At 51.4% G+C, this 27458-nt stretch overlaps 1 protein-coding gene across 11 annotated transcripts in view; it reads left to right on the forward strand.

Annotated features, from left to right (window-relative positions):
• HDAC4 (histone deacetylase 4) overlaps positions 1-27458 on the forward strand; it is a 335893-nt gene that overhangs the window by 87034 nt on the left and 221401 nt on the right. The window contains exon 1 of one of the 11 annotated variants that reach the window (XM_070489250.1): positions 7671-7843. The exons of 8 other annotated variants lie outside the window; for them this stretch is intronic. Coding sequence is in view for 1 of the 3 variants with exons in the window: in XM_070489246.1 (XP_070345347.1) it covers positions 8294-8327 (34 nt within the window). In the remaining 2 variants the exon portion in view is untranslated. Of the gene's footprint in view, positions 1-7670; positions 7844-8243; positions 8328-8489; positions 8761-27458 lie in introns of those variants that run through there. 2 more of the 11 variants (XM_070489246.1, XM_070489248.1) reach the window with 2 other exon arrangements.

A 27458-nucleotide genomic window follows, 5' to 3' on the forward strand; every position in this document is an offset into this window, starting at 1 on the left:
AAGTGTTTGCTAACTTTAGATTCATCTATACAAATTTAAACATGTGCACACGTCTGTGTGTGTGTGCGTGTGTAAATATATTTAAACTTGAAATACAAAAGTTTCATTGGTCCATTCGTCTAGGGATGGCCAGACTTTAGTAACTAAACAAAACTAAGCTGCACATATGCAAATAATTTGAACATGATTGAAAACCAAACTGAGTTCTCATTTATTCTGCCTACAAATGTGGAAACTTCTAGAACTTATTTTGGCATTTTCTTTTGAAAATAGTTCATGCAGAAATAGTGTTATATGTACAAAAATAGGAAAAAAGAAAAAGAAAAATGAGAAAGCCTCTTGCCCCTTTTCGGGCCCTGGCAGGGTGGCTTCTACAAAGAAAGGGGGAGAAGCTGGGCCATCCTGCCACCAGCTCCTCGTGCCTGGGGAGGACGCCACCAGCATTCACTTGCTGCCATGGCATGGCTTCAGGGAGACCCCGGCTCCCCAGTGAAGGAGGTATAGACGCATAGAGCGTCACTGAACTGCACTCAGCAAAGCTGTCTGGGCAGAAGGAATGAAGAATGTTCCTGCCATTGCCCGGGAAATGTAATGAGGATGAAGGTTTGCCAACCAGACTCTCGACATTAGCTACCAGTAGACCTGCCACCACTTAGAGAAACCTACAGACACCAACACGCAAGAAAACTGATCACTTGGTTATTGTAATTACAGTTAGAAAACACAGCAAAAAAAATTCACATGAGTGTGGCTATATTCGTGTTATTCAAATTAATTTATTGCCTCTACTTAAATTGAAAAAACTCTTAATGAGCCTTCAGCATGTGCCAGCACGGCGATGGGTGTGTTTGCCCCACACGAGGGTTTTGCTAAGAAGACAGCCTGCTGTACAGGCCACTGCCTCCTGACACACCCCAGGCCAGCTGGAGGAAAGTGCTGGACGTTCCCGAGTAACGGGAAGGGATGACGTCTGGACTGTGTGGACCTCGCCGTTTGCCATTTGCTGGGCTGTGTGGGTCACCACGAAGATCTTGGCTCTAAACTATTTGCATTTTCATATGGTTTTCTTTTTGCTAACTTTAGAAAATCACATGTGGAATCTTGTTCCTGCTTGGGACGTACGCACTGGGTCATTCCTAATCCCTGTTAAATAGATGGGGAGACAGACAGTTACCCTCAGTGTCCACAGGCATAGGGAACAGCACAGTGGTTGGGCTTCTAACGGGATGCAGTGGTGTTTACGGAGCCCGGCAACAGGGAACATCGTCAGCTGTGTAAAACTTTTCCTCAGGCCCGGATCCCCTTTTAAAACAGCACGCCTTTTGAAGGAGCAAGAAGTTTCAACAGACTTGAACAATTTATTTTGCACACTGAGTTCTTAGTGTGTTTGCCTGTATGTTACGTTCTTCCAGCTGAGCCTCACGGGAGCCCTGAGAATTAAGTGGGGCCTGGCGTGTTAATCTGCTTTTTCAAATTATTAATAATGGAAGTGACACCGAGCCGTCACCGAGTATCGTTTCATGCTCCTGACTCGCCCAGTGTTTACATGGCTTATGTCATTTGATCCTCTCAGCGGCAGATACTAAAAATTCTTGGAGCAGGTACTGGGTTTGCTGACTCCTGCCGAAGCTCACGTGGATAAGGGCTTTCCAGCTCTGGCTTTGCACATTTGCTGCATTTAGCCCATTTTGCATATGAGGAACAGACCCAGAGAGGTTAGGCAATTTGTCTGAGGTCAACTGTCATCACTGGGGAAGCTGGGGGTGGGCCACAGGCAGTCTGGTTCCAGAGCTCGGCTGGCAGCCTTGCAGGGTGTACTCAGCGAGGGGAGGGGCTGAGGTGGGAGAGGGTAGGAAGGATCCGGGAGGCCGATGGATACAGAGGCACACGTCAGGAGCTGGGACCTTGGTGCTGAACATTGACGGGAACACCAGGGGAAGGGGACCTTGGGAGTTGAATAAGTTCCAGGGTCCCCAACAGAAACTCTTGTGCCCGGGCCTTCCCAGGAGGTGTGGGTGACCGCAGGGCCCTGCCACGGATGCAGAAGACACAGTTGCCAAAGGTCCTTTTTAAGAATGGGGAACGAGGGCTCTGGTTGCCGCAGGTTGCAGTTTACAAATGAGCTATTTTTACAGATACACAGGCAGCGCAGGGCTGACTTGAATTTTTCACTTGATTAGCAAATCACTGAGGCAACAACTCAACTGGTTGGTTTCCTCAACTGTGAGCTAAAAAAAAAGAGGCTGAAAACGTTATGATGACAAGAGGATTTCAAGAAGAGAACAAAGCAAAGCAGCTGTAGTGAGAAAATAAGTGGAAAAGCAAACGGGTGGGCGGCTGCTCATCCACCATCACGGCTGCCCTCACACCCCGGGGTCTCAAACCCTCAGGGCCACGCCAGAGACGTTTGGAAATGATTGCAAAAGGATGAAGAATATTTCCCTTTACAACTGACGGACAGGTCTTGATGAAGAGGGGAAGTGAAATTTCAAGCAGGCACCAGAGAAAAAAATAAGTACGTTTGAGTAGATAAAAAGCAAGAAACATTTATTTCAAGTCATCAAGCCCTGGGGGCTGCCAAGGAGCCCCGCCCCTCAGATCCGCCGATGCCTGTAGTTGCTCTGTCTTCTCACCGAGCCAGAGAGGCTGGTCCTCCAGGGCCGGGCGTCCATACACCAAGGTGGCCTCCAGGTGCCCGCTCAGGACAGTGAGGCGATACTGTCTCCATCCCCTCCCTGACTTGGGCTCCTTCCTCTCTGTCGTGCTCGGGAGTACTAGTTTTCATGTCCCAGACAGCAAGGACCCTCTGATGGGGAGGAGTCCTACCACAGAGGGACTTCAGGGGAGAATAATGGGGCTTGCTTTCTTAAGAGTGAACGATTTTCACATGGTTTTCTTGATGGACAGCTCGTTTAAAACGCCTCCCATGCCTGTGGCCGCTGCTCTCAGGCCCAGAGGGAAGCAGAGGAGGGCGCTCGTCTCTTGGGGAGGGGGGGGTGCCTGGAGCCAGGGTTTGGCGGCTGGGCCATCTCTACCACATGTCCCTGGGGTGCTTGGTTCCCTCCACTGCACAGCTAGCAAAGAGACAGGACTGGTTGAGAAGTTTGGAGCACGTGGGGTCCTCTCCAGGGTGAGAAGCTGTTCTTTCCTGATGTGCTAGGTATCTGTGAGGTACATCAAGGAGAGGTGCGTTTTTCGAGAACCTAGATTCCCTGGAGAGACCTCCACTCTTTGCCTCCATTTCCCAGTGGGGCGAGCCTTAGGGGTAGTCCTGTGTGATTGGTCTTAATTTGACCAATTTGCTGGCACTTGCACCTTGCGCTGACTCTGAAGCAGACCCACCCAGAGGTCCCTGGAAACTTCTGAGTCGTGGCTCCTTTGGCCGACATAGGTGTCTGGGTTTTGCCACCGCCTGCCCGTTCACTGTGAAAGCTCGACACACTCCTCTGGAGAATACTGTTTTCCACCCAGAACAGAGTCCTTATTTTTTCAAAGTGAGACCTGCAGGAGTCAGAGCTTCTTCTCTGTCGGCAGAGAGCTGTGGCATTAGGGGTTTTCTAGTCCATCTGGTGAGCTGTCTGTATCATCAGATGTCACTGACTGCACCGATCCCTCTTTCCATGGCTATGGAATCACTTATTCCTGACTCCACAGTGATGACGTGCTAGCAGAGGACTCGAGGCCTCCTTTGTGTATTTTTTTTTTAAGAAGAAAAAGCTGAGTAGCTTTGGTCTTAGGCATAATCTCTTCAACGGTAGTGAGCAACCAGGCTTCCGACGGAGAAACAAACCGCGGTCAGAGATTCCGTCCAGCAACCACAAGTGCAGGAGCACTGTAGCGTTGATTACATCTGCCTCCTACATTTTTCATAAACAAATGAATAAAGCATCAGCAGGATTCAAAATGTGGCCCAATGTGGAAGGCCCAGCTTGGCATCGTTAGCTGTTGGCCCGCTGCTCTTGTCTGAGACTTGTGGTTACTTTAAGAGCAGATAGAGGACAGTTACATTTGGGCCAAACAGGCAGGAGGAACATTCCACAGGAGTGAGAACCTCACGAACTGTAAAAATACACCACAAAACCTGTTATCATTTCCGATAGTGGCTGGAATGGGAGGCAGGCTTTTCAGAACGAGAGCACAGCGAGAGAGGAGGTGCTCTCCTTTCCAGAGGGTGCCTCCGTCTGGTAAGTGAAGGAGGTGGGAGCCAGGCATCTCCCATAAGGGGCTCCCGTGGAAAGGCATAGTTCCCCATCGGGGCTGAGGGAAGAAATAGGAGCAGACGTGGCGGAATAGGCACTGCCAGGGCGTGGAGAAGGGTCAGAGCTTCCTTTCTCAGCCCTTCTGGTCCCCGAATGGGGAAAAGCAGAGAGCAAACGCCCCTTGCCTCAAGGGAGGGCTCTCACATGGCCCTGTGGAGACTGGTGCCCCTGCAGCCCTGCGGGAACAACGTGGATATGGATGGATAGAATGAGTAAAATGGGCTTCTTGCTTTTTCCTTCTCCCTCATTTCTTCCCACCGTCAAGCAATATGCAGTCATGGAAAAGGAGAGAGGAGGAAAAGAGCAGTCTGGAAAAACTCTGTAAGAACTGGTGAGGGGAAAGTTGGGCGTTTTTACAACTCCCTGGGGTTCACTGGGAACCGAAGGTGTGCTATTTCCACTTCTGTACTTCACTCCCATTCGGCAGGAAAACTCAATCCAGCTTAATCCACATTTATAGAACAGAGTCAAGTACGTTTGGGAGGGTTTTTCCCCCTGCTCGCTTGGAGGAAGAGGGAAAGACACTGGAAACAAAGGCAGCCTTATAAAGAAGAGACCTCCTTGGTCCTCTAATCTAGAACTTTCTGCGAGGATGGAGATGATCTGTAGCTGCACTGACAAATTTGGTAGCCACAGCCACGTGTGGCTGGAGAGCACTTCAGATGTGGCTACGACGACTGGGGAACTGAATCTTAAATTTCATTTAATTTTAATTAATTTTAATTTAAGTAGCCACACGTGGCTGTGGCTACCTATAGCGCAGCTCTAAGGAGGCTCTAGACTGAGGGCTCGAGGATCCATTCTTTATTCAGTTATTTGAAAATAGAAGGTTTAATCCTTCTGAATTTCCCAGGTGGGATCAAAAAGAGAAGGGGTTGTGTTGGAGTAGGGGTATTGGAGCAGTGAGTGGCCTGGGCAGTGTCAGTCCTGCTGAATTTTTGGTTCTTCTCAAGGCTGTTTGGAAGATGGCATGAGGGATGTCCTGAGATACAGAGACAGACGCACTGACTGTTCTAGGCAGGGTGCATTTGGTCGAAGGAACAGACCTTCCCTGAGTGGCACGAGAAAAAGGGGTGCATTGATGGAATTCAGGAGGAATGCATGGGACACAACTGCAGAGGTCCTCGGGCAAGATCATCCACTCTTCTCTGTCTTTCTCTTTCTCCCCACCCGCCACCCCCGGCCCTGTGTTGGTCTCCTCCCCCTCTCCATCTGCTCTGTCCTCAGCTGTGTCCCTGCAGGCTCTCGGCCAGAGTCCTGTCGCTGGTTTGGCTTGTCTGGTGTGTCCCTCTCATGTTACACGCCCCGGGAGCAGGCAGCTTGAGCAGGGCGGGGAAGCTGGACATGCAGGCAAACGGACGACCAGATGGGCTGTACTCAGTTTAGGGTCTGTGAAGTCACTCACTGGGAGTCAACCAGTGTAGACGGAGCTCGCTCCTCGATTCCACCCCTGACTCTTCTCACTCAGGGGATTCTATTCTGTTGCTGTGGATACTGTTGAAAATTACTTAGCCAATAAGTAAATGTTGGTCACTAGCCTGTTAAACATCAATACAAATAAATGCACATAGCTGCCCTCGAATCGCACACGCGTGATAAAGGGCACCCCGCCAGGGCGTGCTCACCTCTTCTTGCTTCTGCCTCCAAGCACCGTTGCTGCACGAGGGGAGCCGGAGCATCTGTCTGGGATTATGCCACGCAAGTGTTTCACTTGAATTGTTCAGATAAATTACAGTGCCTTTGTCCTGGCCATCGCGCCACGTCGTGCCCGTCTGACATAGCTTTGCTTGGTAGTAGCCTTTCTGCTGTTAAAAGAAAAATTTTTGATCATTGATGTGTTGACTTTTGGGGACTATTCATGGTGGCCGGCTGCCACTCACTCCCAAGGTTTAAATATTTGACAAAGAAGGGGTGTTTGCTGACACAGTACATTTTTGAGCGAATAATATTATTCATTGTAGGACACAGTTAAGTCTAGGAGAGGTTCTTAGTAATTAGATGAAAATAATTCTGAAGTGTTGTGATTTATTGAGGTCTGTGCCATGTGCAGCCCCTGTAGGTGAACTGTGAGGATTTCCACCTTGGTGGGTTCTGGGTAAGTGGCTCTAACGTGGTTTCGGGGCTTTGTCAACATAGCGGATGTTGCTGTTGATCCTTGACGTGCTGTTCATTGGGATTTAGAGGAGGCAGAGTTTACAGTGAGGATGTGGGGAGAGGGGCCGCTGCCCCCCAGGGTGGTTGTGTAGGTAAATGAGGAATCTCCTGTAAAGTGCTTGCAACTTGGGAGACTTGTGAGCTGGAGTGACGATGGTGACAAAGGGATCGCGACAGCGAGGGTCACTGGACCCTAGAGTTATGTGCAATGCGTGCACATGAACTTAAGATGCCCCATGTCTCCCCTGAGATGCAAGGGCTGCGGTGCGTATGGGTCCCTACTATGAGTCGGGTTCTGGAAGCATCTTGTCTCATCCCGCTCTGATGCCTAGGTGGCCTGCTGGTCTCAGAGAAGCCACAGCTTGTCCAGGGGACCAGCCAAATCAGTCTCGCAGCCTGGCTTGGAGCCAGGTCTGCCTGCTTCCAGAATGCCCAGACATTCCCCTACTGAGCTCCGAGCTCGCTTTCACCCCAGCATTTGGTTAGGAGAATTATTTGGTGTTTCTTATATATGTTTTGGTCCACTGGTTGTTTTATTGTGTGAATATATTGTGTGTGCATTCGTCCCTTGTGGTTTCAGCAAACTTCCAGACCCACGATGCACGGGTATCTCTTCTGGTCTTTGCTTAGTCTCTGGCTTTTCTTCGCACCCTCTCGTCCACATTGGTGATGGCGGTGGCAGGGTAGCGGCATGCAGCAGCAGCGGTCATGATGTTGGACTTGGGCAGCTGTGGGACGGGCCTGTCGCTCCATCATCGGAAGAATCCTATTTACCTTTCTGTTTTGAAAATTATCTGTCACTCACTAGGTCTCCATTTTCTCAGAGTTTCTCGAAGTTCTGGAGTGGTGAACACAGTCTTCCTAAGGTTCTGCTCATGTTTGTGGTCTCTGAGGTGGCGCAGCCTGAGCAGGCCTGTCCCCAGCCTGTGTCTGCTGGGCTTGAGCAGGGGATGGCACTGCCCCGAGCAAGGTCTTGGATGACAGTGACTGGTGGCTCTGTGGGGAAGGTCTGTGTGATGTTCGTGTGGCCTGACACCCACAGGGCCTCCTTAGCTGATGACAGATGGGGCTAACAGTGAGCGAACTCAGGCAAGGTGACATTCTCACACGTGTTTATCAGGTAGGTTTCTCTTACGGGTGGGGAAGCTGCAGCACAGCGATGTGGCCACTGGGCTGTCACGTGGGCGGTATCTGAAACAACAGCAGTGAACCAAACACAGGCATAAAGGCAGAGCCTTCACATGCATGTCAGGTCGTGGTCCTGCTGTGCCCTGTGCCGTGGAAGAGGTGCTGGGTGCCGTGTGGGCTCTGGGGTTTTCTGTCTGCGGAGCTGGGGAGGGGTTCTGCTTCCAGTCTGAGCTGCTGCTCACCAGCTGGTGACCTTAGGCTGGTGACTTAACCTCTACGTGTCTCCACTTCTTCCCCGTAAGGTGAGATCATGTGACACTGCTCTGCTAGGGTGTCTGTGAAGAAGCAGTGGGAGAAGACACTGGGAGGGGGCACTGAGCATGCCGCCGTGGCCGTGGCCCACAGGCGTGGCTGCCCTTCTTTGTCCTCCCCCGAGTGTTTTCTGGGTCCCTTCTTAGTGCAGAGAGAGTGTGCCATCCTTTTGGGGGCACCCAGACCCAGCAGAGGCGACAAGGGGGTTTGCAGAAATATGGTTACCAGGCAGACAGTGTCCTGCCTGAGGGATGACTCCATGGGGTCAGGCAAGGTTGGGGCTGGCTCTCAGGCTGTCCTTGCTCACGTGGTGCCTCCTGATATCTTGTTTGAAGTGGCTGCTGTATCACGGTGGCCATTTCTTTTTTTAACTCTAAAGAGGATGCAGAATACTTTGAACAAAAATTCTAGTTAGAGAAAAATTGGGGCTGACACCTGGAATGATTACACTTGTCCCTGGGCTGCTAAGAGCAGGTGCAGAGGGGTCGCAATTGGTGAAGAAAATGCCAGTGGGTCCACGGCCCTGGGTGGTTTTCATTTTTAAGGGGTATGTGTGTGTGTGTGTGTGTGTGTGTGTGTGTGTGTGTGTGTGTGTGTGTGTTGTTTTTAAATAAAACTTGGGAAGAGCTGTGCTCCTCCTTCTCCTGGGAAGTCTCTGTGGGAGACTCTCTGGCTGCTGCTGTTGCCGAGGCCTGGCGCTGGTCACCGTGCCCTTTCTGCCGGACCACTTCTCCTGTGCCTGTGGTTCCTGAGCCACAAGTGAACCTGGGCAGAGTGGAATGCTGAGCGGGGACGGTGGGCTCTCCCCCAGCGGCAGCGTGGGGCACTGCGTAGAGGGATGGGCAAGAGAATCGCCACTGCTTCCGAAGGGAGCCCTGCAGTGTGATAGTGACCCCACAGACTGAAGGTGAGCAGACCCCCGGTGTGCGGCTCCACCCTCAAGCCCCTAACTGTACTGATGTACAAACTGTGTTTTCCTTTGTGCTTTGTGTTAAAGTTTGCTGCTGGTTCTGTTACCCTTGGTCACTTTTTCAGAGAGGTTCCAATTAGGAAGTAGACAAGAACAGCTCCTTAATCATCATGTGGTGACCAGGGGCAGAAATGGAAGTGTGCGTGTTTTGGATGCGTCGGCGGGAGTGTCCCCCTCCCCGAGGAGGCAGAGCAGTGCGGGCTCCCCTGGGCAGGGCGGCCATGGCACCTGCCGCAGCCTCCAGGCGGGTGTGCTATGTGGCCTGGGGTCTGGCCAGAAGTAGCAGGTGATGGCTGGGGCAGAGGATCTGCCTTCTCTTGAGGAAAACATGATGCTGTGAAAGGAGACCCCATGGGCTTCTTCAGGGCTCACACCAAGCTCTGGGTCCCCTGAGCACCAGTGCCCAGCTCACGTCTTGCATGAGGCTCTTTTGTGGCTTGCCGGCTGGCCGGTCAGCAGCACCAGACACAGCTTTCCTGAGTCAGCGTGGGGTTCCTCTCTGCAGTGCAGTCGACTTCAGAGTCCCACCCTCTGAGCAGGCCACCATGTTGATGGAGCTACAGATGCCCCTCACCCCCATTTCGGAGGTTTGTGCGAGCGCCTGCACCTCAGGGAGGTTTGAGGCCACAGGAGCTTCCTCGCTTGCTCATCCTGGTCCCTGTTTCTGGCAGATCGTCCGCAAAGTGTCTCAGTCAGGCTTCTGAGGCTGGGAGGGAACCCTGGCCCCAAGGGCCTTCCGATGCTTCCATCCTGGCTTCTAAGAGGGCCTGCCCGGGTCCCTGACAGTGTCTGGGGTGAGGGCGCAGACCAGCCCTTATGTTAAGTAGACTAAAGCTAATTCCTTTTTTTAAATATAAAAATAAACAGAAATGAAACTTCTGTTATTTTTTTCTGCGCCCCAGGGAACATCTTTTGGAAACCATGTAGATCACTGTTTCATTTCTTTGGCAAGAATAATCAAATATTGAATGTCAAGGGAAATTAGAGCAAAGAGTTCTAAGATAGTCTGATTTGGATAGGCCTGGTGAGTGAGTTTAACCATTAATCCAGTGTTTTCTCAATTTATCTGCCACCAAGAATCTCCTGGGCTCCATGGAAAACCCCGATTCCTGTGCCCCAGCCTCAACCCCGTGGAAATGCCTCTCCAGAGTCTGGGGGTGTGGCAGCTCCCATGTCATTGTCCCAGGCGAATTGGGAAGGACTGCGGAGGTTTGTTATTTAATGAGTTATGTTCAAGGAAAAGAAGCCAGGAATGATCATATAAATGCTAAGTCCTGCAAAAACAGGGAGAGTTCTCTTAAATGCCAGCCGGCATTGTGTCCCTGACCCCAGGAAGCCCTGCAGGGCATCTGAGGCCGCGGGAAATGCCATGACCTTTAGCATCTAAGTGTCAGTGCTCTGCTGCTGGCCGTGTGCATTTGAAAAAGAGAGACAGTAACCAGTGAAACGAGGGAAAACAAAAACCGAGCTGGGCTTCGGTGCTGCAGGACAGGGCTATGACCTGAGCATGAGGGCAGGGACCCCACAGCAGGCTGATAACGAAGGCTCCTCCTTGGGGCAGCGACGGCATCCCTTCCCAAGGCGCCCATGTGGCCAAGCCTGCCATGTGTGCACGTGTGCGCGCGCCTGCCTGGGTGAGTGTGAAATCCACAGGTGCAAATGTGCCCTCTGAGCGTGATGGCTTTCTGACTGTGCAAGCAGAGCCCTCAAGGGCAAGGCCGCTGGCATCAGTCCTCTGAGGCTTCTCCCTGGGGACCCTGGGTAGTCTTGGAGCTCTCTGCGCCCCAGTGGCCTCCTCTGTAAAGTGGGGGCATTGAGGCTGCTGGCATCCCCAGTTCTCTCGTGTGAAGATTCAGGTCGGTTCGTGGTCGAGTGCTCGTTGCTGGTGAGCCCCAGTCACTGGCTCTTACCCGAGGGAAAGGTCAGAGCGGTGGCGCCTTGAAAGAAGCTACTGCAAAGGAAGTGTGTGTGCAACAGAGTAGTGGAGCATCTGGAAGGATCATCCAAGTCCCTAGGTTCTGGGGTCTTAAGAAGCCCCTTACCTGGTTCAGAAAGAGGGTGGCAGAAGATGGCCCTTCGCTGGTCTCTTGGTGCAGAACACCGTTGGTGGTGATTTTGTTGTTGCTGTCGGTTTTGGTGAAGACATTTTACTTAAATTATAAAATGAAGCTCAGTGGGAACAGTGGACTAGACACAAACAACTTTAGAGGGGGTAAGAGGGAAAGAAGCAGCAAATTGTAAAGTAAGAATGACCAGAACCTTCTCTTTGAACAAGCAATCATGCTTTGTTCTTTTTTTCTAATCATAAATATGGCAACTGTTTATTTTAGGAAATTTTTCTTTTAAACTGAAAATCTTTTTTTTTTAAGTTTGGCACCTGAGCTAACATCTGCTGCCAATCTTCTTTTTTTTTTTATTCGTCTCCCCAAAGCCCCTCCATACATAGCTCTGGGTCCTTCTAGTTGTGGCATGTGGGATGCCGCCTCAGCATGGCCTGATGAGTGGCACCATGTCCACGCCCAGGATCTGAACTGGCGAACTTAACCACTTGGCCACAGAGCCAGCCGCTATTTTAGGTAATTTTTAAAAGAATAAAAACATCTGAAGATGGGATAAAAGATCCCTCCTAATCCTCTCCTAGTCCTGTCACTCCGAGGTCACACTGTGACCACTTTATTGTGTTTCTTTCCAGTCCCTTCTCTTCTGTCCTTGTTCTGTCTCCGTGGTTTCTATATAACCGGCTTCTGGATAAATGTAAGATTTTGCTGTTTTGCAGTTTACACAGTTTTACTGCATTGCTTAATGACGGGGACGCGTTCTGAGAAACGCATTGTTAGGTGATTTTGTGGTTGTGCGAACATCATAGAGTATGCTTGCACACACCTAGATGGTACAGCCTACTGCACACCTAGGCTATGTGGTGCTGATCTCATGGGGCCACCGTCGTAGGTCTGGTCTGTCATTGACTGAAACGTCATTATGCAGCGCAGGACTGCATCAGAAAACCCTTTGCGAATGGTTAGCAGTGAAGCTTGTACTAGAGGGCTCTGGTCCCAAAGTTGACCTGACAATGTCTCCACTGTTGGATGGGTCGAGCCTTCGAGGCTAATTGTTGATTATGATCATCCCTTGAATAGGAACGGGGACATAGCTTTTCTGGCCCTCTGCCCTGTGCGAGGACTCACCAGTTCTGATCATGTGACTCTCACAGTGTCCCCGAGGGAGATGCTGAGGAGCCGGGCTGCCTCTGAGGTCTTCCAGGCTCCCCCGCCTCCTGCTCCTGCTCCTGCTCCTGCTCCGGCTTAGCCCTGACAGCTCTCTTTTCTGTGTCCAGCCCACCTGGACTGAGCCTCGCCCATGATGGACTTTGGGGCGCCCGTGGACATGCCCTTTGTTCCTAACTGTTCGGCACCACTGTTCTTCCCTCCCGAGAAAGATAGCATCCCTCCCCTGAAACCTGGGCCAGGCAGGACTCCCCACTCTTCCCCACCCTCAACATTTCATCAGGTTCCCAGATGCAGTTCTTTCTTCTAAAAACCTGCTTAATCCCTCTGCTTTTTTGCTGTCCCCACTGCCACCACCATCTCTTTCCTGGAAGCTGAGTAGAATCCGGGTTTCCCACCAGCCTCTCCCAAGGCTTCCAGAGGAAGCTTTCCAAAATACACATCTGATGGTGGGTTTCATCGTCCCTGGAAGCAAGGACAGGTCCCTCCAGGACTCCCCCAGCCCTCCAGCCTCAGGGTCTCGCTTGCTTTCCCTTGGGGAGACACGTGCGTGGTTAGTGTGGTCCTCCTCTGAGTCACCAGGGGATGCAGCACATAAATGTGACTGAAAACACCCTGTCTTGGGAGAGGTAACTACTGTTCGTATGGCAGGAAGTGGAGGTGGGGGCTGGGGAGAAAAGGGGGGATGATTGTAATGGCTCAGCTCTTTCTAGACATGTCTTCTAGCAAGATTGCTTTCTTTTTTCTCACTGCAAGTGGCTGACTTAAAGTCCCCGTGTTGCTTTAGCCCGCAAGGGCCCAAGCAGGTGCTTAGCAAGTCTTTGTTATTGCTTGTTTCCCACTATAGTCTTCTGAGGCAGGATGGAGCCTGTGTTTCTGCCTTCGGGTCTTTGTGCCATCCATAGTACATACACCTGAACTGTGTGTCCGGGCGCCGCAGGTTCGTATCTCAGTGCAGGGTGTGGATGGTCCCGAAAAGAAGGGCAGCTGGTGGAGGGTATGCCCAGTGGTGCCTGCACACGGCAGTGGGGCCTCTTCAGGAGGAGGGCTGGGCCATCCCTTCATGGCAAACAGCGTGGGGGTCCCAGGCTCTGCCCTGGCTCGTCTCCTGCCCCTTGACCTGCAGCTGCTCTCCGTGGTCCTTCCACGCCTCTGCTGGCATCGGGTCCCACCCTGCGGGTTGGACTGACCCCCTTTGACTGCAGAGTGTCGGGCAGCTCTGCTCAGGCGACTTGCCCAAGCACCCCTATGTCTGCGGCCCCACCCAGCCCCACTTTTCTCCCGCTGCTTGCCAGTTGGGGACCCCGCCTGCGCCTCTCCCGTGGTCAGTGGGAGCTGCCCTCAGGGATTCACACCCACCGGATAGTGCAGGGCAGCACTTCTAAGATGGGGTTTTCTGGAAGCCCTGCGTCTTGCAGGATGTTTACAATTACTCACTAGCAGAGCTGGGCGGGAAGAGGTAGGCCCTGGAGTCTCAAGTCCCTGGAGCTCAGTGGACAAAGAGCCTTTCCAAGCCCCCTATTTCCGGGTGCATGTAGCCCGTGCAGTCGTGGGCCGCTCAAGGGGCGCGCTGGGAAGAGCGGTTCTGAGGGTGCTGAGTGGGAGCACACACAGGGCAAGAAGCCCTCTCCCAGGCTGACTGCTGGTGGTCCCAGTGCCAGCGAGTCCTGGGGAACGGGGACCATGGGCCACCGGGTAGCTGCCACTGGCCCCAGATCTGAATCTGCAGGCCAGGTGGGTGGTCCCACTTTATTTCTAGAGGGATGTATAGCTCCTTTTTATTAAACAAACAAGCAAACAAACTTTATGTAACGGGTCCTGTTTATTGTTTGGGTGGTAACGAAAGTTGAAAATGTTCTTTTCCCTCTTAAGTGCCTAAATGGGCTTTGCTTTGAGTGCTAATGGGCTGACTTTTAAAGGGGACTGCCCACCCCAAAATCCACACAATACAGAGCTTCCATCCTACCGCTTTTCCAAAAAAGGAAACAGTATCTCCTCTACCCCACACCCCTCTTTACTAGTAGTTCCTGTTGGAGAATTGGGGTGTTCCTGAATTGCACATGTTATTTGGCCTGGCCCGTTATTTTGGCCTTAATGTCCAGATAGGACACTGTTCTTTGCTCTTCTGGAACTAAAGATACACATTTTAAGTCAGGGGGCTGGTGAGGCAGTCTGTAGTTTGCAGACCCTGCCAAGGGTCCCGGGGCTGCTCTGGTTTCCTGCCTGGGTGGCCCGGTCAAGGCCAGCCCGTGAGATTCCCTGGCCGCTGCTCCACTCCAGGACAGCCGTGTTTACCCTCCATTGCCCTGCTCATCGCAGAAGCTCTCGAACGCCTTTGCGTCACGCCGAGAACAAACAAGTGCTGAGAGGGTTTGTGTTCTGGCCATGGAGGAGCAGCCAGAGCTCTGTGTTTGCTGCGAGGCAGGCCTGGGGGCCCTTTGATCCTTTGATGGGAAGGGAAGGACAGGGCGGGCAGGTACTCCTGGAGCTCGGGGCTCTGCCACACAGCGGCTCTGGGACATTCTGCCTCCGAGGGCCCGTGGCTGTGCGTGCCACATCCGCAGAGCACCCCACATCCAGGGCCCCACCTGCTTGCCCTCTGCAGTGCGAGCTTGGGCCCTGAGAGCAGCATCCTGCCAGGGATGCGCGGGGGTGTGTGGACACAGGACAGGGCAGCGGAGGAGGAACTCCTGGGGACACGGGTGCTATTTTCATGCAGATGCAGCCAGCCACTTCCAGGAGGCTGCCAGCCTGAGTTCACAGCTAGAGAGGCTGTCGGAGCTTAGGCCCTTTTTCCGGACGGTGCTGGCGTACGTGTTAAATCTTTAGGATATATAAAATGTGTGGACTTGGAAGAACAAGATAAAAAGCCCCCACATAGATGTCTCCAGGGTGCCCCCCCCCCCCACCTGCCAGCTAGCACTGAGAAGTAGAAATTAACCTAAATTAGGAAGATAATTGTTCCCGTGTTAATTGTGGGTTGTCCTTTAAAGCTATTTTCGTTTGTGAGGTCCCGGCGGCAGGCTGGCTTCGGGCCCTGCCGTGCCTGGCTCGCGTCGGCGCCCCTCAGAGCCAGTGTTCGAGAAACGGGTGTCGAGTTCCGTTGTTTCCCTTGCCACCTGCTTGCTCCAGTCTCTGGATGACCTTCCCCTGAAGTCTCGCTGTTGACTGAGTGTCCCCCAAGACCCACCCTGACGCCGGGCAGCCCCTCCCAAGGGCTGCGACGCTGTCTGTCAACACAGGCGACATAAACAAACGCCTGGCTATTTTCAGCGCCTGCCCGGGTGGTGTCACAGCTGTCGGCTTGCGCGCTGGCCACCGTGGACTAGGCCCCAGCTCTGTGTTTGGCCCTGGCCAGCCAGCGATGACCTGAAACCTCTCTTTGCCATGGCTTTTGGTCTTCTTGTAACGCCCCCGGCACTTGGCACTGGTTTCATGATAAAATGATGTGAGCAGGCCCTTGCAGGGATGCTATTAGGGTTTCTCTTCGTTGGGAACTTGGGTTTCTGTGTGAAAGCACTCGAGTGACATGGGGTCATCTTTGTCCTGTGCACACACCACCAGGTTCGGGCAGGGGGCCCTCCGAGTTGCTTTTTTCATCAGTTTTCTTGCTGCCTGGCTCGACCAATCTATCAGTCATGACTGGATGAGTCTTTTAAAGTAAAAAACTCAACCCCTGTCCTCCCTAGGGAATGAAGAATTGCTGACTGAATGCTGTACACCCTCCCCACCTCAGAGGCCAGGCAGGAGCAGTGTGGTAACAGGACGTAGTGCTGTTAGTGTGTGTGTGTGTGTGTGTGTGTGTGTGTGTGTGTGTGGGTAGGTGTCCCTCCATTGTTGCAGCTTGCCTTGCCTGTCTGCTCGCTCTGAAGATTGATCCTCCAAATCCTCTGTCCCTCCAAACTCTCTATCCATGATGCTGGAGGCTCCCAAGATCGTCACTTTGACCACCACCTGCCCTTCAAATGCAGCAAAGTGTCTGTCGACACTGTAAAATGGACTGCTCATTGGTGCTGGTGTCCCACATCACTGCTGCCGTGTGTCCCACAGTCATTGGTGCTGGTGTCCCACGTCACTGCTGCCGTGTGTCCCACAGTCAATGGTGCTGTGTGTCCCACGTCACTGCTGCCGTGTGTCCCACAGTCACTGGTGCTGGTGTCCCACGTCATTGCTGCTGGGTGTCCCGCATTGCTGCTGGGTGTCCCAGTCCTTGGTGCTGGGTGTCTCCATAGTCTGACCTTGTTATAATTGAGGAATTAACTTAGAAGACAGGGAACCACATAACAGTAAGATCTGATAATATGGGAAATGTTAGTTCACATTTGGAAAAGAAATAATTAATTTTAGTAAAAATTGTTGATACATTTGAGATTTTAAATTAAGAGTGTTGATAAAGCCAAGTTTTGGAGTCTAAATTTGTATGAGCTCTTGCTAGCTTTTTGCTGTTTGGGGTGCTCTGATCAGAAAATAACACGTATTCTCTGTTCTTGATAGAGCCCCGTTTATTTTATCCTCTCATTCACTTTACCTGAAGCTAAAATGGTGAAGAAAGATTGTGGTGCTTTTTTAAAATGAGCGGTGGTGGACCCCCATAGGATGGGTTTTGGGGTCACCTGAAGGATGATCACGCAGCAAGAGTTATGTCCGCTTGTGCACCCGTGTTCAGAGGAGGGAACTGAGCTTACGAAATGAAGGAGTGGTCTCAAAGCCGGCCGGACTGCGGCTGGGCAGAGCCGACCCCCATGGGTCGGAGTCCTGGGCCCCTCCACTAGGGCTGGTGGCCTTGGGAGGTCATGTCGGTTCTTGTGGCCTCAGGTCTCAGAGCAGGCGAGAGCAGGGCCTGTTTGCTTGGGCCGCTGCGCCCACGGAGAGGGCGGCCCGTGACTGCTGCTCCCACGGCGTTTGTTTTTATTCCATCGCCCATGCTGCCTCCCCTCCCTGAATTTTAACTGTCCTCTTTCCGTTTCAGTGGCACAGTGCTGGGCTCATGGTCAGAATTCGGAAAGGCTCAGTGAGTAAAGAAGGAAGAAAATGTGATTTAAAACATTTGAGTCAGCTTAGTTAGCACAGAAATAGACATACAAATGCGTCCACGTTATAACGCACAAAAAGGTTATATGCCAAAATTGTTCCTCTCAAATCACAACTTGCCTAAGCCACGAGCAGACCTTTGCTTTTGTAGTTAATGCTTACTAAAAAACAAAACAAAAACCTTCCATACCTCGAGGTCATAAAGGTCACCTTCTATATTTTCTCCTGTAACTTTAAGTCTTGTCTCTCATATTTCAGTCTTTGATTTTTGTGTATGGTGCAAGGTAGGGATCCATTTCATCCCCCCCCCCCCCCATTTTGATAACCATTAGCGTATGAAACTACACCGTTTCCCCAGCATAGCCACACTGCCAGCTCAGGCATGGATCAAGTTCATGCTGTTTCTGGGCCTCTGCCTGCTCCGGTGGACATGAGCCCTGGGCCAGGACCGCACTGTCTTCTTACAGGTGCTTCCTTCCTGCTCTCCCTCCTTCTGCGGGTGTCCCAGCTCCCCCTGGCCGGGACTCCTCTGGAGACGAGAGTACCCTGGACAAATTCCTTTGAAAAACCGAGATGGGTATTTTGATTGGCATTGCATTGACTATATGGGTGAATTTGGGAGAAGCGGCATCTTTCCAGGATTGCGTCTTTGCCTTCCTTTGCACACTTATCTTTCTGTTGGTAGATCTTTAAGATCTTTCAGTAGATTTTTCTACTTTTCTCTATAAAGGCCTTGCACATGTCACGTTGCATTTATCCTGTGGTAGATTCTAGGGTTCTTTTCCTCCGTTGTAGATATCTTTTTTTTTAAGTTTTTAAATCAAGCATATGGAAATGCAGTTGATTTTTGTATTTTATTTTTATATCCAGATTCCTAAAATCTTACCATTTCTAAAAGTTTTCCTGTAGCTCTCCAGGGTTTCTAAGACAGAAGTCATTAACCATAGTGATGACAGTTCTGCTGCTTTCTTCTAATGACTGTATTTATTTCCCTTGTCTTATGCTCTAGCTAAGGGGCCCAGTTCAGCTTCAAACAGAAGCACTGGGCTTCCTCCTTTCGTCCTTGACATCGAAGGGAAGGCCTCTGACCGTTCCCTGCTTGAGTGGCGGTTGTCGTAGGTTTTTGTAGATTCCTCTGTTCAGATTAAGTTCATGGATGAGTGTGTTTCAGTAGCTGGGAGCTTTCACTGCATGTACTGTGATGATCACATGATTTCCCCTTTCATTTCTTAATGTGTGAATTATACTAAGAGATTTTCTGCTCTCAAACGTCCCTTAATTTCTTGCAATAGATCCACCTTGTTTGTGATAAATACTATACTTTTTGTACTCGGCCAGATTAGGTTTGGTAGTACTTGAGGATTTTTTCTCTCTCTTCTTTAGTTGTATTGGCCTGTAATTTTCCTTTTTTAAAATTTTTTTGCTGAGGAAGATAAGCCCTGAGCTAATATCCATACTAGTTTTCCTCTTCTTTATATGTGGGTCGCTGCCACAGCATGGCTGACGAGTGATGTAGGCCTGCGCCCGGGATCCAAACCTGCGAACCTGGGCTGCCTAAGACGAGCATGCCCAAGTCAACCACTACGCCACAGGGCCCACCCCACATTTTTCCTTTTTCAGTGTCAAAAACCTTTATTCTCTGGGAGAGTTTGTATAAGGTTAAAATGATCCATTCCTTGCAAGTTTGGAATAATTTATGTCAAACTATTTGAGGTTCCCATTTTCTTAGTGGGTTGATTTTTAACTGTTAGTTAATGTCTTTAATAGTCACTACTAGTCTGAGTTTCTACTTCTTGTACTAATTTAAGAATTTTTTAGGAATTTGTCCATTTCATCTACATTTTAATTTTTATAGCCATGGAGTTGTTCATGGTATTTTCTTATCTTTTTGAATCTCTGCTGGATTTGTAGTTATGTACCTTTTTTCATTTCAAGCATTATTTATCTTTCTTTTTGATCCATCCTCATTTTAATAAATTTCCACTTTGACTTTGTGGGTTCTTGTAGCTGTCAGTTTGCATTCTAGTTGTTACATGTCTGCTCTCATCTCCTGCTTCCTCTGCCTGCAGTCTTGTGTCCTTTCTCTACCTTTTGAGGTTGAACAGCTCATTCAGCCTCTCTCCTGTGGTACAGACTTTCTCCTTGACGTGCAGGGTGAGGTGTATCCAGCAGACACTCAGTATTGTTATTTTCTCTCTGGTTCTTGGAAGTCTTGTTGACAGTATGCACCTTTGGTGTGATAAAGGAGAATGGCATGTCACCACTGTGGTCTTCCTTCTGGAAACGTACAACCCCAGGCTAATCATGAGAAAAGCACCAGACAAGTCCCAGTTTAGGGACATTTGACAGACGACCTGCCCAGTACTCCTCAAAACTGTCCAGGCCATCAGAGCGAGGGAAGTCTGAGAAACTGTCGCAGCCACAGGAGCCCAAGGAGACCTGAGACCTAATGTCATGTGTGGTGTCCTGGGTGGGCTTTGGGCCAGAAAGAGGGCATTAGGGGAAAACTAAGGATAGCGGAAGATAGTGTCGGCCTGAGGTAATAATAATGTCACTGTGGGTCATTAATTGTGGCTCAGGCGTCATCCGAAGGTGGGATGCCAGCACACATCTGTCCTTCTGGTCCAGCGCTCCAGCCCCAGGACCCTCAGCGCTTGGCCAGGTTTAGTTCTGTGTCCCGTTTACATGCCGTTCACTCCTTCCTGTTCCTAAACCCTGCTTCTGGGGTCGTTTTCTCTTTTCTTGATGCATTTCCTTTAGGAATAGCTTTAGCAGATCTGTTGGTGATAAAAATTTGTTTTCTATTTACCTGAAAATGTCTCTTTGTTGCCCTCATTCTTTTTTTTTTTTTTTTTTTTGAGGAAGATTAGCCCTGAGCTAACTGCTCCCAATCCTCCTCTTTTTGCTGAGGAAGCCTGGTCCTGAGCTAACATCCGTGTCCATCTTCCTCTACTTTATATATGGGACGCCTACCACAGCATGGCCTGCCAAGCAGCGGTGCCATGTCCACACCTGGGATCCGAACCGGCGAACCCCGGGCCGCTGAGAAGCAGAACGTGCGAAACTTAACTGCTCTGCCCCTGGGCCAGCCCCTCCCTCATTCTTGAAGGATTGTTTTACAAAATCTCAGGATGATTTGGCCCCCCCCCTTTTTTTTTTGCTTTGTGGTGAGGAAGATTGGCCCTGAGCTAACATCTGTTGCCAATCTACCTCTTTTTTTTTCCCCCAAAGCCCCAGTGCATACTTGTATATTCTAGTTGTATGTCCTTCTAGTTCTTCTGTGTGGGATGCCGCCTCAGCAAGGCTTGATGAGTGGTGTGTGGGTCCACGCCCAGGATCTGAACCGGTGAACCCTGGGCTGCCGAATTGGAGCGCACGAACTTAACCACTATGGCACTGGGCCAGGCCCTCTGTTTCCCTTTCGTGGCAGTTAGATGTCTTCCAGCTTCTGTCTCTGCAGTGGACGGTGTGACATCACTTAGTGTCTCTCCTTCCTCGCCTGTCTCTTCTGACTGGCACCTGCTGCACCTTCTTCTTCTGGAACACACCACGGTTTGTGATGATGTGTTCCGGGGGATGCTCTTCATTCTCTCGATATAAGTTTTCTTTCTGTGCCAGTGAATTTGTGTTTTTTATCAACTCTAGAAATTTCAGCCAATATTTCTTCAGCTGTGGTTCCATTATCTGCATTCTTCCCGGGGTCCTGCATGGACAACTGTTAGGCCTTCTCATTTTATTCTTCATGTCTTTCAACTCTCCTTGTATTTTCATTCTCAGTGTGGCCTCCCTCTGTTCACCTAATTTCTTCATAACCGTCTTCTAACTCAGTTTTCTTTTTGGTTTTGCATGGTATCTATAGCAAACCATCCTGTGAGATTTTTTTTTTAATTTATCCTTTAGTCTTTTGTTTTTTTCTAAAATGATTGATTTTGACAGTTTTGTTACTTCCTCTTTTTTTATTTCTTAATTTTTTCAAATATCTTAGTAAACTTTTTATTAACTCAAAACATACATACAGGAAAATGCACATAAGTGGATAAAACATTAACGGTTTTTTTTCTTTAAAGTTTCAGAACTAGTCACTCGATATGCTCTTTCTACCAGTGAGTGTCCGGAGTTGTTGTCTGACCCTGTGTTCTGCCGTCGGTGCTGCCTTTAGTCTTGTCTTTCCGTGTCCACTTGTCTTTGGTTGGGGGCTCTGGTTTAGTTGGTCTGCACATGTGGAAAATGTAAGGATGGGAGTGGAGGATGCTTTTCTTCAGACAGGCATTCCATGCGCTTTTTTGGGGAACCCGTTCTCGATGTCCTGTTGGGAATCCCATCGGGGGCACTGTGGCAGGACCAGGCACCCCACGTCCTGAGCCAGCACCTCTGGGTGCTGCGTGGCCTCATCCTCGCTCTAGTCCATGTGTCGCTGCCCGGCTCAGTTCAGGTTGTTTTTATTCTCTTATTTATTTCTGGCTCCTTGGAGGGGTCCCTTCACTGTGGTGAGCCCAGCCACACCACAGAAACTATATTTTATTCCAAATGTAGGTTTTTCCACAGCCCCAGAGCTTGTAAGACTGGTTCCGTCTCCCACACTCTCAGAAGAAGAAGCTTCCAGAAGCCCTGCCTCTGCCAGCCTTGTCCCCTTCTTCGTTTTCTCCATTGAAGCTGAGATTCCAGGTCCTCACTGGCGACCAGCCCCTCGCTTAACGTCCATCACATTCGCCTGGCAAAGCTGCGGCCTCTGTGGCAATCCATCGTCCCCATCACCGCATCCTTCACCAGGCAGGCGTGTGCTGCTGGAGGAAACCTCAGCTCCACTTTCTGGTCTCACTTCAGAATTGTGTCCCCCACTGCCACCAAGGCTTACGCCCTCCTCCCCCGCCCTGTCCTGGTGCAGCATCGGCCCTCCCACTCTCAGATGCTGACTCTGCCCCTAACGTCCTGGACTTTGAGCCGGGCCTTCTAGGTGCCCCGAAGGAGGATTTGTCAAGATGGGAAGGTGGGGCACGTTGTGCTTAGCCGTTTGCTAGATTGGTGGATAAATTTAGTTTACTTCCTCCTTGCTTTTGATCCCACTCCCTCCTTTCACCCTGAATACACTCTCATTTTTCTTGTATTTTCAGTCACCTGTCTCTGGCTTTCTTTCTAAGCCTCTAAATATACTCTAGTCACTTACATTAAAAAAACACAACAGAATGAAACTTGGCTGGTCCGGGGTCTCCCTCCGGCCCCAACTCTCTCCTTCACTTCCTGCGTGACTTCCAGTGGTGATAGGATGGTCATATACTTTATTGTCCAAACTAGGACACTCTTAAGAGTGAGAGGGCAAACTGGGATGTGTGGCTGCTCGGCATGTGACGCCTCTGTGGGCCCTCGCAAATCCCCTTGGCCTCAGCTCCCATCTTGCCACTACTGGGGCCATACTTCTGTGTACGCTGGCCCGGCTTCACGCAGGTGCAGCCTTGGCTGTCCCCTGCCTTTCGCCTCCTCCCTCTGCTTCTCTTGGTGTGGACACCCAGGGGCACTTCACTGGCTTTCATGAACATCGACTGGCCCCACATGGAAACTATCCCACAGGGTCACCCCTGCCCTCTGGGGGATGGGAGCCAGTGGAGGAAGGCTTGCTCCTTTCTTTCCCCAGGGAGACAGTCCTGAGATGCTCGCCTAAGGCTTCTAGGTGGGTCCTCTTGATGGAGGATTCTGTTGGCCGTAAGTGGCCCAAGCAGCAGCTACTGGATGATGCGTTCTTGTGCTGGCTCACTGCCACCCTTTTTCGCTCCCTGCCTCTCACACCCACTCTTGCTTCTGCCCACGCCCTAAAGTCCGACTTCGCTCTGGAGAACCTAGAACGCCAGCCCCCTCCATCAAGAAGCCAGCCTGTGCTGCCGTCTGTCTGTCTCCCATTTGTCGTCAGCTCACTCAAGTCACATTTGGGTCCCCCAGTCCCCTGACCACAGCCGCCCACGTCGGGGGACTCCTTCCAGTTCTTCTCAGTTTGTCAGTGGCCTAGGACGAGGAAGAGGGGCAGTGGACATTGAGAGCCGTTTGCAGCAATTGGACATTACACAAAATGTCCTATTTTACAAAAGTGCTGGTGCAGCAGATCAGAACTACAGCTGGCTGGAGGAGCCCTGGCCGGGCTCTCTGAGCTGGCCTCACCCGCTGCAGGTGCGGCCCTGTGGGGCCAGCTGTCCACTTCCATATCCAGAGGCAGCTCCATCTCACACGGCCGAAACAGCACCCAGCTTCTGCATCTCACTGTGGCCCCCCCCTCCAGCCCAGGTGTTCAAGCCAGAAGTCCAGGAGATGTTTTTTATTTTTCTCTTTTACTAACCCTGACCCGCAGACGGTCACCGCTTCCTGACGGCTCCTCCCCAGAACTCTGTGGGTCTCGCCTGTTTCTTTCTTACTGGCTCTTGAGAACCGATTGCCCAACACAGCCATTATGAAAATGAAATTACGTAAACTTACAGCTAAATAAAGCATATTGAAAACAAAGGTAATAAGTACTTAAAGCTCACCACTTCCTCATTACTTGACGGCGTTGCTCTCTGATCCACTCTCGGTCTGTAGCGTCTGAATGGTGGAGATGCCCATGGCCTCACGGGGCCCTGAGGACTCTGGCTCCAGCCGGGTCTGCACTGCGCCCACTCGCTGTGAGCTCCAGCACCCCAGGCTCCCTGCCCCTGGCTACTCCCTCTGCCTGGAGTCCTTTCCCTCCTGATTTTGGGATCCCCAGGGACTCACCTTCATTCTGGCCCTAGCTTAATTCTCGGCTCCTGAAGCCTTTCCAGCCGCACCCCTGCATCCTCCTCTGCAGGCCACTTCTGACTGACTTCCTTCTGGATGATGATTAGCACACTCTTTAGTTTATTCGCAGGCTTCCTAGGCTGCGCATCTACCCTGTGTCCTCAGCTGCCGCCCCAGAGCCTGTGTGGACACGGACGACGTTGGTGCCTAGAAAGAGCGCGGGTTTTGTTTTTAAGATGGTGCACACACACACAGGGACAAGGGTTGAAAGACTCTTATAGTCTTCTGTAAACAGCGGACACTCTGGGGATGCTGACACTGACGTTTCCTAAGGCAGGGCCGAATCGCTTCGTGTGTCTCTGGCAGGAAGGCCACAGGGATGCTCCCACGCGGGTCAGGTTTCCTTCTCCACCCTCTTTGAGTCGCTTTGAGGCTTCAGTGTTGGGGCTGGTGGAGAGCAGCAGCCGCCCGCTTCATCTGTCATGTGTTCCGTGCCCCGCTCTGCCCCTCGGAGGATGCGGCGGGCTTGGGTTAGTCATGCTTACCAAGACCGCCTTGTGCGGTGGCCACCGACTTCCCAGAAACAGCGTCGTATTTATCCACCTCCTGGGGGGTTTCAACGTGAAGGAGGTTTGGCTAAAAAGTGTTCGGGGGTCTGGGGCTGCTTTCTTTAGTTGAGCATCGCAGGAGGATGAGGCACACAGGCATCTCCCTTCCGTCCCTGTCTTCTGGGTTGTCAGCATAATTACAAGTGAGAGAATGTAAAATGTACATTTCTAGATGGCGTGTGTTTTTTTTGTTGACAACCATGTTTTCCCCGATTGACAAACAGAGCCAGAGTGTGCCTCAGGTGACAGGAAGAACTGGGTCAGTCCGTGGCTAGTTCCTTAGCCCGCAGACCTGGAAGCCCAGCGTTCTTGGAGACAAGTGCACCTTGGAGAGAGGGTCCAAGGGTCCCCTTGTTTGGGGTCACGAAACGAGACACTCCTAAGAGGGGATGCACATTCTCCATGGACCACGGTTATTGATTCTGGAATGTAGGGAGGGAAACTTCTCAAGTGCCATCCTCACAGCTTTTGGCCTCGTTTAAAACGTTTGTAAACGGTCCTCTAGAAAGTGTGGAGGACCCCAGCGAGAGGGCTTGGCGTGTGCTCTTGTTCCCAGGACGGCCACCTCTGATGAATGACGCAGCCTGCTCGGCGGCCGGCCGGGTCTCTTCTGGTGAGGGAGTAGACACGTTCCCCACGTTAATAGCCTTATTCCGATTTCTTCCCTCCGCCGGCCTGTCAGGGGCTGGTTCTGGTCCTACTGGTCACCACTTGCAGGAGGCCTTTCTTTGTGTTGGGCACAGTGGCTGTTTCACTGGAGATTTCCTGCTTTTGCTGCTGCTGCTGATTTTGTTTCTTTTTGAAGCCCCCTCGTCCCTTTGCCTCTCACACCCTCCCTTCTGGTTGGGCCATGTCCCTCCACGCTCTATCTAGGGGATAGAGACTGTCCCATCTCTGCTGAGAGAGTGAAAAAGAGTGACTTGGAGTCAGCCAGGCCGTTCTGAATCCCAGCTTTGCTGCCTAGAGATTGGGAACTTTACTTAGTTTCTCGGAACCTCGATTTTCCTCTTCTGTGAGGTGGGTAGAATGAGAGCCACCTCGTGCATTTATTATAGGGCTTAGGGGATGGAGTATAAGCTTGCAGCCTACTGCCGGGTAGACAGTTTGTTCACTGATTCACTTAACAATTCATTTACTCAGTCCCTGTCTTCAGCACAGAAAAGTAAGTGTCTCCTGCAGGCACAGGTTTCAGGCCCCCCCACCACCAGGAGGAAAGTCTCATGGGCAGCAGCAAATCATTGCTTTGTATTCACAAGTAGAGACTGTTATTAAATTTGAATTTGAAAATGCGCTGAGAGCAACGTTGTGAGGCTGGAGGAGGGCCCAGTGCGTGTGGGCCACTGCTGCTGTGGAGTCCAGGCTCTTCTCCCTGCCTCGGGGACGTGTGGCCCCACACCTGCTCTGCCCCTCTCTGGGTTCCAGTCTCTCTGCAGCCGCCCCTGAATCTCAGTCTTTCCTGTTGAAGGAGGAAGAGTGCTGCCTCACTGTTCACGGGCAGGGGGGTGATTGTGGACGGAGGGTCTGGAATCTTCTTAGAAGGTAAGTTAAAGCAGGACAAGATCCTCTGCAAGTTACTTTGACACACGGCGTAAGATATGTCTCTGTACTTAAACGTTTTAATTTTTCTTGGGAAATTAGATTGTCAAGCATTTTTAAAGCCAGTGCGTCTGCTAGCCTTGCGGAAAATCTTGGTTGGTGGAGACACCTCACCTATGAAGGCCCCCGCTGGAGGAACAGGCCCCACTTAGTGGGACCACACCCTTCCTCACCCTGTGGCTTGACGCTGTCTTGCTGATCTGTTCTCTTTCTTTCTTTCTTTTCCACGTGGAGGGGCTCAATGACCTAACAGTGCTACACCAGTGGTGAGCACACGTTTATTTCTCAGAAACCCTCCAGTCTCCCGGTGGCCCTGGGTGCCGGTGAGCTCAGTGTGGAGGCGGGCCTGCTGGGAGAAGAGGTCTCTTAGTTTCTTGCTTTGTTCCCTCCAGACCCGACAACTTGAGTGCTAGGAGTTGCTTCAGGCCCGTGGCTACCGGCACCGCCCTGGCCCCGGGATGGAGCTGCCTGGAAAAGCAGCAGTACTTTCTGTCACAGCTGTGCTGTTAATGTCAACACTGGGGAGGCCTGAAGTGTGTGCTTCCTGCTTGGCCGCTCAGGCCTGCTGGGGTGTGGCCCCGTGTGCCCCCTTGGGCCTGCACTTCGAGCTTGGACTGAAGGCACTGCTCTGCCCGCCTTCCCTCCCGGCATTGGCCCCTCATCCTTGTACCTTCGGGAAGGCCCAACGAGACAGGGAACAGGAAAGAAATTGCCCTGCCTGTTCTCTGGGGAAGCTTGAAAAGCTGCTCTTGGCTGGTCTGTATGCTCTGAGCCTGACGTGCCTTGCGCATGCTGTTCCACCTGCCCACCTGTGACCTAGTAGGTTCCTGCTCATTCTTCAAGGCCTCTCCTCCTCTGGGACGCCTTTTCAACCCAGACAGGCAGTGGGGGGCTGTGTCTTCCTTGCCCCTTACATAGCCCCTTGGGGTGGCGCTCGGCACCATGGGAGGATTTCCAGGGCCCCTCTGTCTTCTCACCTCCCCATGAGCTCCTGGAAGGCAGCAATCCCGGCTTTCCATCTCTCTTTCTCCCCATCCTAGGTGTTTGTGGCACCCGAGGGGCTGGGAAGTGGGACCAGGGGCTGCAGGAACGGGGGAACCTGGGGTGAGGTGGAGCTGGTGTTCAAGGGCGCCAGCATCCCCCAGCACACATGCATATACACACTGGCCGTGCAGGCACAGGGCTGGTTGGTCACTGCCACTGCCACAGCCCTCTCCCCCTTGTCCTCCTCGTGTCTGCCCTGCCTCACTGTCTGTTGGCAGGGTTAGAATCGGAGTGCTCTTGTCTGTAACTGTAATACTGCCACGACCGTTGCATTTTTAGGAGCCTGTATGTATGCATATATGTAAAAGTTCAAACTGGCACTGCTTGCTGGAACTCGGGGACATTTCTTGGTGACTCAGCAAGCTTGAGCTCCTGCCATTTCTGTGTGAGCCCT

Source organism: Equus asinus, chromosome 19 (assembly GCF_041296235.1).
Source record: "Equus asinus isolate D_3611 breed Donkey chromosome 19, EquAss-T2T_v2, whole genome shotgun sequence".
In the NCBI taxonomy this organism is placed as follows: Eukaryota; Metazoa; Chordata; class Mammalia; order Perissodactyla; family Equidae; genus Equus; species Equus asinus.